General features: G+C 35.4%; 1 protein-coding gene across 1 annotated transcript in view; it reads right to left on the reverse strand.

Annotated features, from left to right (window-relative positions):
• STARD9 (StAR related lipid transfer domain containing 9) overlaps positions 1-12118 on the reverse strand; it is a 97551-nt gene that overhangs the window by 28377 nt on the left and 57056 nt on the right. The window contains exons 20-22 of the mRNA XM_026671282.2: positions 11547-11653; positions 3700-3893; positions 306-783 (exon numbers count right to left, since the gene is read on the reverse strand). Coding sequence (XP_026527067.2) covers positions 306-783; positions 3700-3893; positions 11547-11653 — 779 coding nt within the window. The remainder of the gene's footprint in view (positions 1-305; positions 784-3699; positions 3894-11546; positions 11654-12118) is intronic.

The raw sequence follows: 12118 nt of genomic DNA on the forward strand, positions 1-12118 counted from the left end.
AAATTCACTCTGGCATGCACTCTGCATGGGTGAGGTTAGAGGAGGTGAATGAAGTAATGTCTTGCGATGTCATCTGGGATTTGTTTTAGACTATTGATTCCACAGAAGAAGATAGGGTGATGTCTGGGATACATTCTGACATGTGTGAGAGAGATCCGTGCCCTATCTGGATTCTTCAGGAAGCCCAGAAAAGTCTAAGCACGTGGATCAGAGAGGTACTCAATGCCTTGCCAGGGGCATTTATATACACCACTTTCTTCATGCATTCACACATACATTAAAAGCTAAGTATAAATGTTAGTTACCTGGATTGTGGTGACTGAGGTTTTAAGCAAGTCTTCCTTTGGCATTGCAAACGTTCTGGGTTTGGGTTTGGGTTTGATCTTGGCCATGAATGTTTGCAATTTGAAGACTTAATGCTGGTATCTTGATTCAAGAACTGCAGAGATATCACACTGTTTTTGCTGACCCAGCAAGTAGCTTCTAACCATTCCAGGTTTTTCTTTGCTTCTAACAATTTCTGCTTCTTCACAATCCTCTCCAAATGCAGTTTAAGCTTCTTTTGACTCAAATGCCTTTCTGCTTTCTTCAAAGAGTATTTTCGTAAAAGTTCTAGCTGCACTAATTTCTTCTTGTTCTGCTCTGTCAAGGAAGGGCCAATCTCCAATTCTGATTCATGCTGAACTCCAGTTTCAGCGTATGATTTGACCTCAGTCTGCACAGCAGACTCTTGCTGCTCCTGGGTAGCCAAACGTTTCTTTTCATCAATGAGCCACTGCCGATCTAGGAACAAACAAAATAAATGCAAAAATTAAGAAGTGCTCTTGCTTTTATTATCTTTCTAATTATCATACTGCGTAGCTTTTTCTCTGGTAATATCACACTACAAACTAGAGCATACAAAACATTTGCTAGACCAATACTTGAATACAGCTCATCAGCCTGGAACCCGCACTATGTATCTGATATTAATACAGTTGAGAAAGTCCAGAAATATTTCACAAGAAGAGTTCTCCACTCCTCTACTCATTGCAGAATACCTTATGCCACCAGACTTGAAATTCTAGACCTAGAAAATCTAGAACTACGCCGCCTTCGGTCCGATCTAAGTATAGTACATAAAATTATATATTGCAATGTCCTACCTGTCAACGAATACTTCAGCTTCAACCATAACAATACAAGAGCACAAAATAGATACAAACTCAAGGTAAACCACACCAAACTTGATTGCAAGAAATACGACTTCAGCAACAGAGTGGTCAATGTCTGGAATACTCTTCCTGACTCTGTGGTTTCTTCCCCAAACCCCAAAAACTTTAACCTTAGACTGTCTACTATTGACCTCACCCTTTTCCTAAGAGGTCTGTAGGGGGCTTGCATAAGTGCACCAAAGTGCCTACCATCCCTGTCCTATTGTTTCTTTTTATTTTTCTTATATGTATCCATTTCATGTATTCATAACTATGTTTATACTTATACCTGTTATCTTATAATCGCTTGACAAATAAAATAAATAAAATAAAATAAATCAACAGACAGGATCTATTTAAGAATTAATGTAACATTAAATTACTTCTATGTTGATTTTATCCAGGAAAGTCTCAATGTTATTTTTTTTGTAGGCAAAATATCAGATAGTCCTATGGCATTTTAAATGCTAATGAATACTATATGCTGTTAAATTTTCATAATCTTTTTCTTATAGCATTATATTTCATGCATTTGATTTCATTTTTCATTTCATTTCATTTTAAGAAATTAAATAAAGTCGGGCAATAGCATTATCCCTGAGATTCAGATGGCCTAACGCTATTAGTTTTTTAAAGAAAGCCTTGAGGACCTCAGGCATTGGGGCCTAGCTGATAATGAAGCCCCCCCCCCTTTTTTTTAATTAAGATACCTTTTAGGGGCTTTGGCTATATAACACTATTTTGTGATACTGTATTTTTATGGATTTTGTATTGTGAACTGCTTAGAGATGAGCAGTAAATTCAATCTGTCAATCAGTACAAAAATCAGTAGCTTTTGTAATCCCATGAATTGTGATCTATTGCCTATACTGCCTTTGAAACAATGTCAAGGGCCTTGAAGTTTTGCTGCTCTATGCAATCTCATTAGTGCTTAATCTTGTTATTATGAACAATTGCAAATAACACCTAGTTGGCAAGGCTGACTTCTGCATCAAGTACTTGCTTTACCTAATTCAGTGTAAAGGGTAAAAGAAATCAAATTAAACAGATATATACCGGAGCCTACCTTTTATTATAGCCTTCTAGAAAAAAATACTGAAAGCTACTGCGCTGAATAAATTACTTATATTACAACCAAAGGAGGTGTGTGAGAAACATTTTCAAAAAAATAGCTACCTAATTTTGGAGTTTTTAAGATTTTCTGTAATTGTTTATAATGTGAAAATAAGTTATTGTCTACTTTGTGACAAAAATAAGGTTTTTTTAAAAATAGAAAACGTACTGAAGGCTTTGAAGTACAAGCGAGCATATTTAAAACATAATGATCATCCATATTCTTTTTAAATGAGAATATGACTGAACAGAATGCAACAAGAGTATACTTGTGGATTTTTGATTCTACCAATGTCAATAGAGATGTTATGGCCATGTTTACTCACTGACAGCAGCAATACCCAAAACTCCAGAAAGTCCAGTTGCCTCTTGAAAAAGCACCTTTGGGTCAACCATGACTTGGATGGCTAGTCTAGTGAAGAGAAGGACCAGGGTAGACATGATAGCAATGTTCCAATATTTGAGGGGCTGCCACAGAGAGGAAGGGGACAAGCTATTTTCTAAAGCACCTGAAGGCCAGACAAGGAACAATGAATAGAAACTGAACAAGGAGAGATTTAACCTGGAAATTATGTGAAACTTTCTGACAGTGAGAACAATCAACCAATGGAACAGCTTTTGCCCTCAGAAGTTGTGGGAGCACCATCACTTGAGACTTTCAAGAAGAGATTGGTTTGCCATTTGTCAGAAATGATGTAGGGTCTCCTGCTTGGGCAGGGGATTGGACTAGATGACCTACAAAGTCCCTTCCAACTCTGTTAATCTGTTAAATCTGACTGAGAATCTCTATAGATAGAGAGCAGCTATAGGACAAAATATGTCGAATCATTCCCTGGATGACTGACAGAATAGAGAATAACAAAGTTGAAAGGGACCTTGGAGGTCTTCTAGAAATCTGTTTTCCTCCTTGTTTAATTTCAATGGTAATCCTAAGCAATTTGTCTCCCTCTTCTTTGTGATATATTGGAATATTGGAAGACTGCTATCAAGTCTTCCTTAGTCTTAATAATTCAGAAAGTTTGATTTCCCCCTCCCTTCAAATCTTGAGTGAAACCAGCCCACAAACAGCATGAAAACATCTAAGGTCAACAATTATACTTAGTGATTGCACAGAAGTATCATTATTTTTGCTTTTGAGGTGGAAGATGTTTCTACTCTATTGATGTCTTTTGACCTAAAGATTAATAAAAGGAAGTACCTTGTGCAATCTAATTTACAAATTCTGCAACCAGATCCCAATTTACAGACTAGAAATTTCTCAAATTATTCATTTTGAGAAGGTCAAGATACATATTAAAGAATTCTTGAAAAGATCAATCCAACTAGAAAGCACTGGTGTTAAAAATAAGAATGTAAAGTAATAATAAGAGGTAGAAAACTCAGCATGTCATACTTTCTCTGATCTGCTGATCAACTACTGCTTGCTCATGCTCCAGCTCTTGCTCAGCTTTGATCTGCCCATCCTGGATTTGCTGTTGTAATTCTTCAATATATTTTTGCTGATGTTGAATTTCCCTGCATTGAAGAATCTCATGGTTTTTCAATTTTGGCTGGCATTTTTCATATGGAAGATCTCTCCGTTCATTGCTAGAAAATTTGAAAAATATTTTAAATAAAGAAAGAAACATATTTCTATCCTTTTTTGTCAGATTAGCTTTTAAATCAGGAAAATGGAAGCATCTATTTGTACAAATGAAGATTTCAATACAGGTAAAGGATAGCAAAGATGATATGCTGAAACGATAAAATGCATTTGTGTGTCTGAGAACAGACTAGTTCATATGTGTGATGTCACAGTAAGATCAGAATTCTCATTGGTCACATTAAACAGAAGATAAATCTCCTCCACTATTCTATTTTGCCACCACTCATACAATCAATCCAACATTGTATGTGGTTCAAAACTCATTAACTGTTAGTAGGTTCATCCCAAGGAAACATTTTATTACCTAATTACATTTAGAACCTCATGAATTAACAATGTTGGCATCTAAATATGATATTTATGTATTTATGTCACTCACATAGTTTTTATAAGGCTGCAAAAAATGGCCATCACTATAATTGTTGTTAAATCCAACTTTAATAACTTTGCATAAAATGTAACATGTGTTACATTAATTAACCTTGCATAAAATGTAACATGTGTTACACTAAATACTAGGTGCAATTCCAATTATCACACCTAGTGGTTTTACACATTATGGGTAGTTTCTTCATATGAGTAAATGTTCACAACATTGGACCTCCTTTTTCTGTAACCCCTTGGCCCCTGTTCACAAATTGACATAGCAGATTGTGGGGATGTTCAGGAGATTGAAAAGGAAGGACAATTTTCTTCCCTGTTTCATTCTGTTGGCAAGATAGAACTAACAAAATCCTTGGGGTGGAAAAACTTTCATTAAATAAAAAAGGAATGATTCTTTATGTGCAAGCACATTGTCTTCACTTGTTTATGTATAAGCACATTGTCCTCCCCTCATCACTGTTTCTGAAACCCCTTCTCATTCCATCTGGCTTTTCCAGTTTTAAACCTTCTATTAGTGTTTTGAATAGGATCAGCTAAAATCATAAAGAACAGGCGAAGTATAAGGTCCAGTAACAAAAAGATTGAATTATGCTCTTTGTGCCTGAAAATAAAATAAACAAACAAACAAACAAATAAATAAATAAGCAAGCAAATCTGCGGTATCTGTTTTATTTGTCAGGTGTCTATAAACACAGATGAGTCAACACTTTCTAAAAGCAGCAAGATCCTGTTTTTTAAAGATAATATATTACTATTTTACTCCACACTATTAATTTTTGTTCACATTTATCCCAAACTCCATTTGAAATATTAAAGTGATACTTACAGTACTGAATACTGAAAGCAGATGACCTCGATAATATATTTCTAGCTTTCTCTTCTGGACAGATTAAAGTGTCACGTGAAGATCAAGCTTAAGTAGTAATTTATCTGCAGTTGAAATATAGCTGGGGAGAAGCCAGCAAACCTAAGAGAGTATTCCTAGAATCCTGTCTGGTTTATCTTTTACCTGATATTTCTGAATTCTTGTAAAGGCTTGTACTACTAATCAAACTGGTTAAATGTTCAGAACTACTGTACTAATTGGATTCACATAAGACACTAGGCTAAAATATGACTGACAGGCTGTGTTTCATGTGATGTACAAACCCAGGCATTGTTACTAGGTTTACAGATCAATGTATATGGATTATTCTGAATCAAAATCATACTTTCTCCAGTTTCTTTTATAGTCCTCAAGGATTTTACATTGGCTACAACTCTTTTATCTTTCTCGCTCCAAATATAAAAATGGGAAATGTAGACACATCCAAAATTAATGGAAGAGATTTTAGTAACCTTAAATGAGAAGCTTATAACATTTATATAAATCTCAATATTTTAGATGCAAACATTGGATATGAACAAAGCTGAAGGACTATGTAATTATCTTCTTTGCAGTCACCAAAATATTTTGCTTATGGCAAATAGGAAGGAATATGGACTTTAAGAAACATTCCTTGTCAGGAAATGACAGTTTTTCTAATACTGTATGCTAATATTGTGACATAAAGCAGCAGTATACAATTAATGTCATATGGGAAATTATGAGTATTTTGCTGCAAAGGTGTTTCAATGATGTCAGCAAGTTCAAGCCAAAAAATAAGTACAGTCATCTCCATATTGAGAACAGAAAGGTCATTGCAATAAGCTGGTGGGTAAGGAAGTTTCATACAGTGACCCTGACAATAGTTATCGTGGAATACATTAGAACCTCTGTTGCAATACAACTAGAGAACTAAAAAAAACATCATGGCCTGGGGTTATATCTCTCAAACCACAATCGGTTCTGATGTTCAAAATACAAATATGAATTTCAGTAACTAGATTGACATTTATTTTATAGATAATAAATTATAGTGTAGCCTTAGTTAGAACTCTAGCTTTGTTTATCTACAATTCATTTTTCCAAACATTCTATGCAAAGTGGATATGCTAAATAAAGGTAACCAATCATTTTACATTCTAAAATTTAAAGGTATTTAAATACCTTTAAATCAAGCAGCTAGCTGTTTTACAGATTTAAAAAAAAACATTGCCACCCAAGTATTGGAACAATAGTAGATGCTTTAAAAAGCACTCATATTCTGCATTTCAAGCCCCCCCATCTCCCTTACTGCTTAAGTTCCACTGCTTTCAAATTCAAACATAAGATAAAAAGATAAATAATCCACCTGAAAGAGATACAGAAGACTCTGTTCTGTTTCTGTTTTTGGAATTAGAAATGCAGATCATCAACATCAACTAAAGCATGTGGAATTCAGAACGCCCTTCAGAAATATTAACATGTATTCCTCATCAATTAAATAAGCATGACAGCATTATTACAACATTGGTATTTATATTAAGAAAAAGTAACAATGCAAATTTTAAAAATTCAACTGACCTTTAAAAACCATACATATTTAATTACTGAGAATATTTCCAGGATTGTAGAAACAGCTGGGTTCTTCTGTTTCTATTTTACAGCAAGCACACTAAATTAACCTTCAATACAATTGTGTTTTCTCTGTGATGTTTTGTCATCGGGTTCCTGCAATCCTATTGTATAACTCCTTCCTCCCTTCACAAAACACCTTTAAGGCTGATGCAGAATCTGGCGGCTTCTACAGCATAATGCAGTTTTTAGTAGCTATGGCAGCATCTGCCGAGTCAATGAAACCAAGGGCTTTGCTGCTGCAGTCAAATACTGAGCCACAAAAACACAACATGAGCAAAAAAAATTCTCTATATAGTTCTTTAAACCCTTAACCTTCTTTAAAGAAAAAGCTTTATCAGAAACATTCTTTCTTGCTCTTGTAGATTTTATTGAATGCTTGATTTAAACAATAAGGGTACGGAAAGATCATAAATCTGCCAAAGGTTCTCCCAAATAATTGAAAGCTGGACAGTTGGAGTCTTTAGAATCTGAGTTGCAACACATTGGTTCATCCAGCAATTTGAATTCCTGTTCAATTCCTCTCCTCCCTAGACTATCCATCCAATTAAGAGTCGGTTTCTAAAACCACATCATAAACTAAGTACAAGATCCAGCAGTAACAACTATGTTGGAGCAGGTATTACATTTAACTTAACGATTCTACAGCTAACTCTTGTGAAATAATGCAGCTAGGATAAAACTCTACAATTTATTAAATGGAGCAGACTGGTGTAAGAATTCAAATGTATATAAATATTCATAATTAAGTTTTTCTAAATTTTATGTGCACATATATACACTTACGTACACACAGAAATGAAACTTACATTATGCAGATACAGGAGCAGCTACTAAATCTTCTGCCAACCTATCCCAACTGAAGTTTATGAAAAGACGACATAATCATTTAATTCTAGCAACTGAAACATGAGTACTTTGAATATTTAAAAGTAGCATAATACTTTATATATATATTTTTTCTACAGCTTTGCCATTGATGGATGACATCGATATATGATAACCCTCAGCTTTTCCTGTGGATGTTCCTATTGTAGTAGCATTGGGATGGATTAATAAATTACACACAGGAAAGACTGAGGTGCAGCTGATCTATTGACACAGGGAGCTGGTTTTCATATTATTTAGTTGGCTTCATTATTTAAATATTACATCTGCTGCTTGGACTACTCTTAGCACACAGGGCTTTTCATCAGTTTAGCTGGTGAACCACATGCATCCTTTTTAGAGACAGATAGACTATTGTGCCCAATCTTGTACCAGGAAAAGCATTAGGTGTGTAGTTGTTTCTGAAGAACATTTGGGGGGAATGACACCAACTGTGGTGATCATTCATTGGATCTGACATCAGAGGACAGCTGACATAAAATTAAGAGCACACCAGTCTGGTTCTAGATTCAGTTCAAAATTAAATGGACTGCATGGTGATTGCAATAGTCTTTTTTAAATTCCTTTTTGTTTTTAGTTTTCTCTTTTTTCTAATATGTATTTTTTATACTTTGACATTTAGCTGCACTGTTTAACAATGTGATTTGTCATTTTTGCTACCTGTTAAAACATCAATGCTCTTAAGCTGCTCTCTTATGTTCCAGGGATTGTTCATAGGGTTCTTACATGGATTTTGAGAAAGTAAATCCAAATACCTTTCAATTGATTTGCTTTTATTTTTAAGAGATCGATTGAAGGAGTGTATCTTACAAGTTCTCCAGCACCTACCACAGGCTAGAATATTTAAGCAAGTTCAGCCTATCAGTAATTCCCTGATGGGGAGTGTTATAAAAAGTAAAGCATTTTTCCCTCTTCCCTATCAATCACATAAAGTAATGCTACCCAGAGTATAAGAAAATGCGTCATGTGCCATTTAATTTTCTTTACCTACTATAGGATGATGGCCAAGATGTACTGTAAAGGTACTCCTTGACTTGCAACTATTTGTTTCATGACTGTTTGAACTTATTACACTGAAAAAAGTGACTTATGACCAGTTTTCACATTTATAACCATTGCAGCATCCCTATAGTGATGTGACCAAATTCAGGTGCTTGGCAAGTGGCATGGTTCTATGACAACTGCACTGTTCCAGGGTCATATGATCACCACTTACAATCTTTCCAGCCGTTTTTCGATAAGTAGAATCAATGGGGGAAGCCAGATTTGCTTAAAAATGGGATGATTCACTGCAATGATTTGTTTAACAACTGTGGCCAAAATGGTGATAAATAGGGTAAAACTCACTTAACAACTACCTTGCTTAGCAACAGAAATTTGTGACTCAACTGTGATCATAAATCGAAGACTACCTGTGTTTCTAAAATCTTCCCTGAAGAAGAAAATTGACTAATAATTATGGAAAAGCATATACTTTTTTTTTCTTCATGCTAAAATTGGCAAGTTAAAGACTTCCCCTAATGAAACTCCGTTCCTGGTGACAACATGGATATGTTCATAAAGTTTCCTTGGTAATGCCTGGAATTGCTGTCACTCCCACTCTATTTTATAATCCTGACCATTTCTAATGGTCTTCCATCCAAATACTAACCAGATTTCATGCTTCTTTTTGGATAGCCAGGATCAGCTTAGCCCATATAACTGTGTAGCTTTCTTCATGCTTTTCTTTGCACATGTGGATTTATATCTTTGGATTTGCACATCAAAGCTCCTGAATTTAAATCTGCAGACAAACTGCAGATAATACTCCAATAAATACTGGAATCCCTTTTAAACTTGTGACTGATATTTCAATAAGAAGATCAGTGACAGGCATGGTTCCTGAACAATTATAGCAACAAAATTTCTCCTCCAGACAGTCTTATATGAGCAAGAAGTCATGAAAGATGAAATTATAAATGAATAGCAATAGAAGCAACTGTTTTAGATCCTTCAATTAAGGAAAATAATTGATGGAACGCCCAGAACAATCTAAATTACTATTCAAAACTGTGCAAAAGGAGACTGTGGCCACAGATTAATGTCTGCATCCTGTAGAACATCACCTTATATGCGCCCCACTAACCTATGGTCTTATTATGGAGGTTGTTCCCCCGCACAAATTAAAGAAAATTCTCACCCTATTCCCAAAGGTCCACCCTGCCTCTTTCAATGAGGTCAATATATTAGATGAGTTACTAACCCTCTGCAAACAACACTCCCCCACACCCTCCCCATATTTGCTTATTCCAACATTGAAACAAGCCTTAAATTTTACAGAATCTTCCTCACAATTGCAGTGCTGGTAAAAGGTAAAGGTAAACGGTTCCCCCATCCAGTCGTGTCCAACTGTATGGGGTGGTGCTCATATCACCTTCTTAGCCAAGAGAGCCAGTGTTGACCAAAGACACTTCTGTGGTCATGTGGCTAACATGACTATATGCTGAGGCACACAGAATGCTGTTACCTTCCCAACAAAGTGGTGTATATTTATCTACATGCATTTGCATGCTTTCAAACTGCTAGGTGGACAGAAGCTGGGGCAAGTAATGAGAGCTCACCCCATCGAACAACACTCAGGTCTCTAACCCATGCTGTCAGTTTTCCAGCCAACAAGCTCAGTGTTTTAACTGCTGAGCCTTCAATGTTGGAGAAATTAGTAATTACTCAACATTATTTAATATCTATATATACCACTGAATATCTGAAAATTTCTAGATGGTCTATAATGCAAAAGTCCACTGGACAAGAACTCTGGGTGGGGGGAATTAAATTCAGTTTACCTTCAGTTTACTAGATGATTTTGGGCCATCTAGTTGTCCAGCTTACCTCACATCACTTTTTTTGTGAAGAGAAAAAGAGAAACAGAGCATTGTATATACTGCTTTGAGCTCCTAGATTTAAGGTGGAATACAAATCTAATTAACTAATAAAAACTAAGTTTATCCAAACCACTGGGTTTTACTCTGTTCTGATCTTTCATTTTTCCATCTCTAATAATTGCAAAGTTGGGAGACCAGAAAATCCATGTTAGGTGATGTGTATGCAATGAATTCATTTCTATAAATGTGAAATTCTTACTCTTACAATAGATTAGTACATTATACATAACGCTATTCAGAAAGCAGATAATGGCCCTAAGCTGTTATTAACTCATGACCCATTCAACTCATCATAATATAGGACAAATTATCTTCCTAGACAGACATGTTTTAGAAGATTTGTGTTACTTATTAACTGTATAATGTATATTGTGAAAACAATTTTTTTTCACTGCATATAACTGTAATACTGTTTTTTTCTTTTTATGGCCCTGTAATCCCTTGCTTCAGGGTGGGGTTGGGGTGATTGAGTGTAGTAAGGCATTTATTGGACAGATGCCCACCTGATGCCTACATGGAGTTCTCACCAGGTATTTTGTCTTTGTGCCCTGATAGACAAAGATCTCTGTCTCGGATTGAACTCTCAACTTTCTGAGTGGGAGCATCTTCACCTCTAGGCCACAGTGCTGCTCTATAGAACTGTAATACTTAATTACTTGATTTCCCATTTGCATAATTCTAGTAAATATGCTCCACTTTCTCACACACTTTCCATTTCTCTCAAAATAAAAGAAATTATTATTTATATAAACACTAAAATAAAATTAAAATAAATAAAATGTTTGGTTAATCACTACCATAGAACAGTGAAGGAATGAATTCTAATACTGGCTCATTCACATTGTAAAAAATAATAATCCTAGGGTTGTAAACTGGGGGGGGGAAACAGAATCCAGAAAATGACATCTTTGTTCTTTTTAACCTACCTTTCTGCTTCAGCTGGATAAAAGCTATAGGAAAGGGAAGAAAAATCTCCACCCAGATCTAGCCATTCAAGAGATCTGAAATTCACTACAGAGGAAGTTTCACAGATCTGTTAAAAACAAACAATATGGAAGAAAATAAAAATCAGAGAAGCATTAAATTACTTGTAATCTTCATTTTTGCTGAGTTCTATTGCAGAATATAGTCCCTTATTTCCTGGAGCCCAGTGTCTGAATAGTTCAAATATAGATTTAATTTCACTTTTATATTGTAGGTTTAGACATGAATCAAAGTATTCTGTAGTAATGGCAGATCATGTCCTGGATGTTCACTTCTCAATCTGTGGCACATGGGCTACACCGAATAAATGTGTAATATGCCAGTGCTATATCTGGGGGGGAAAAACAGGGTGGACATGATGCTACATATATTTCCTTCAGTACCAGAAAACTATAGAAGTGTTCTGAAGTACTGAAATGGAAACGATGGTGAGAGCAACATGAAAGCTATATCCTCAGGGAGAGTGTAACTAGCCAGCAAATATGACTGGTTGGCAAAACCAATGAAGAATCAT

Source organism: Notechis scutatus, chromosome 1 (genome assembly GCF_049901735.1).
Source record: "Notechis scutatus isolate UNSWTSFEM ecotype Mainland chromosome 1, rNotScu1.2, whole genome shotgun sequence".
Taxonomy (NCBI): domain Eukaryota; kingdom Metazoa; phylum Chordata; class Lepidosauria; order Squamata; family Elapidae; genus Notechis; species Notechis scutatus.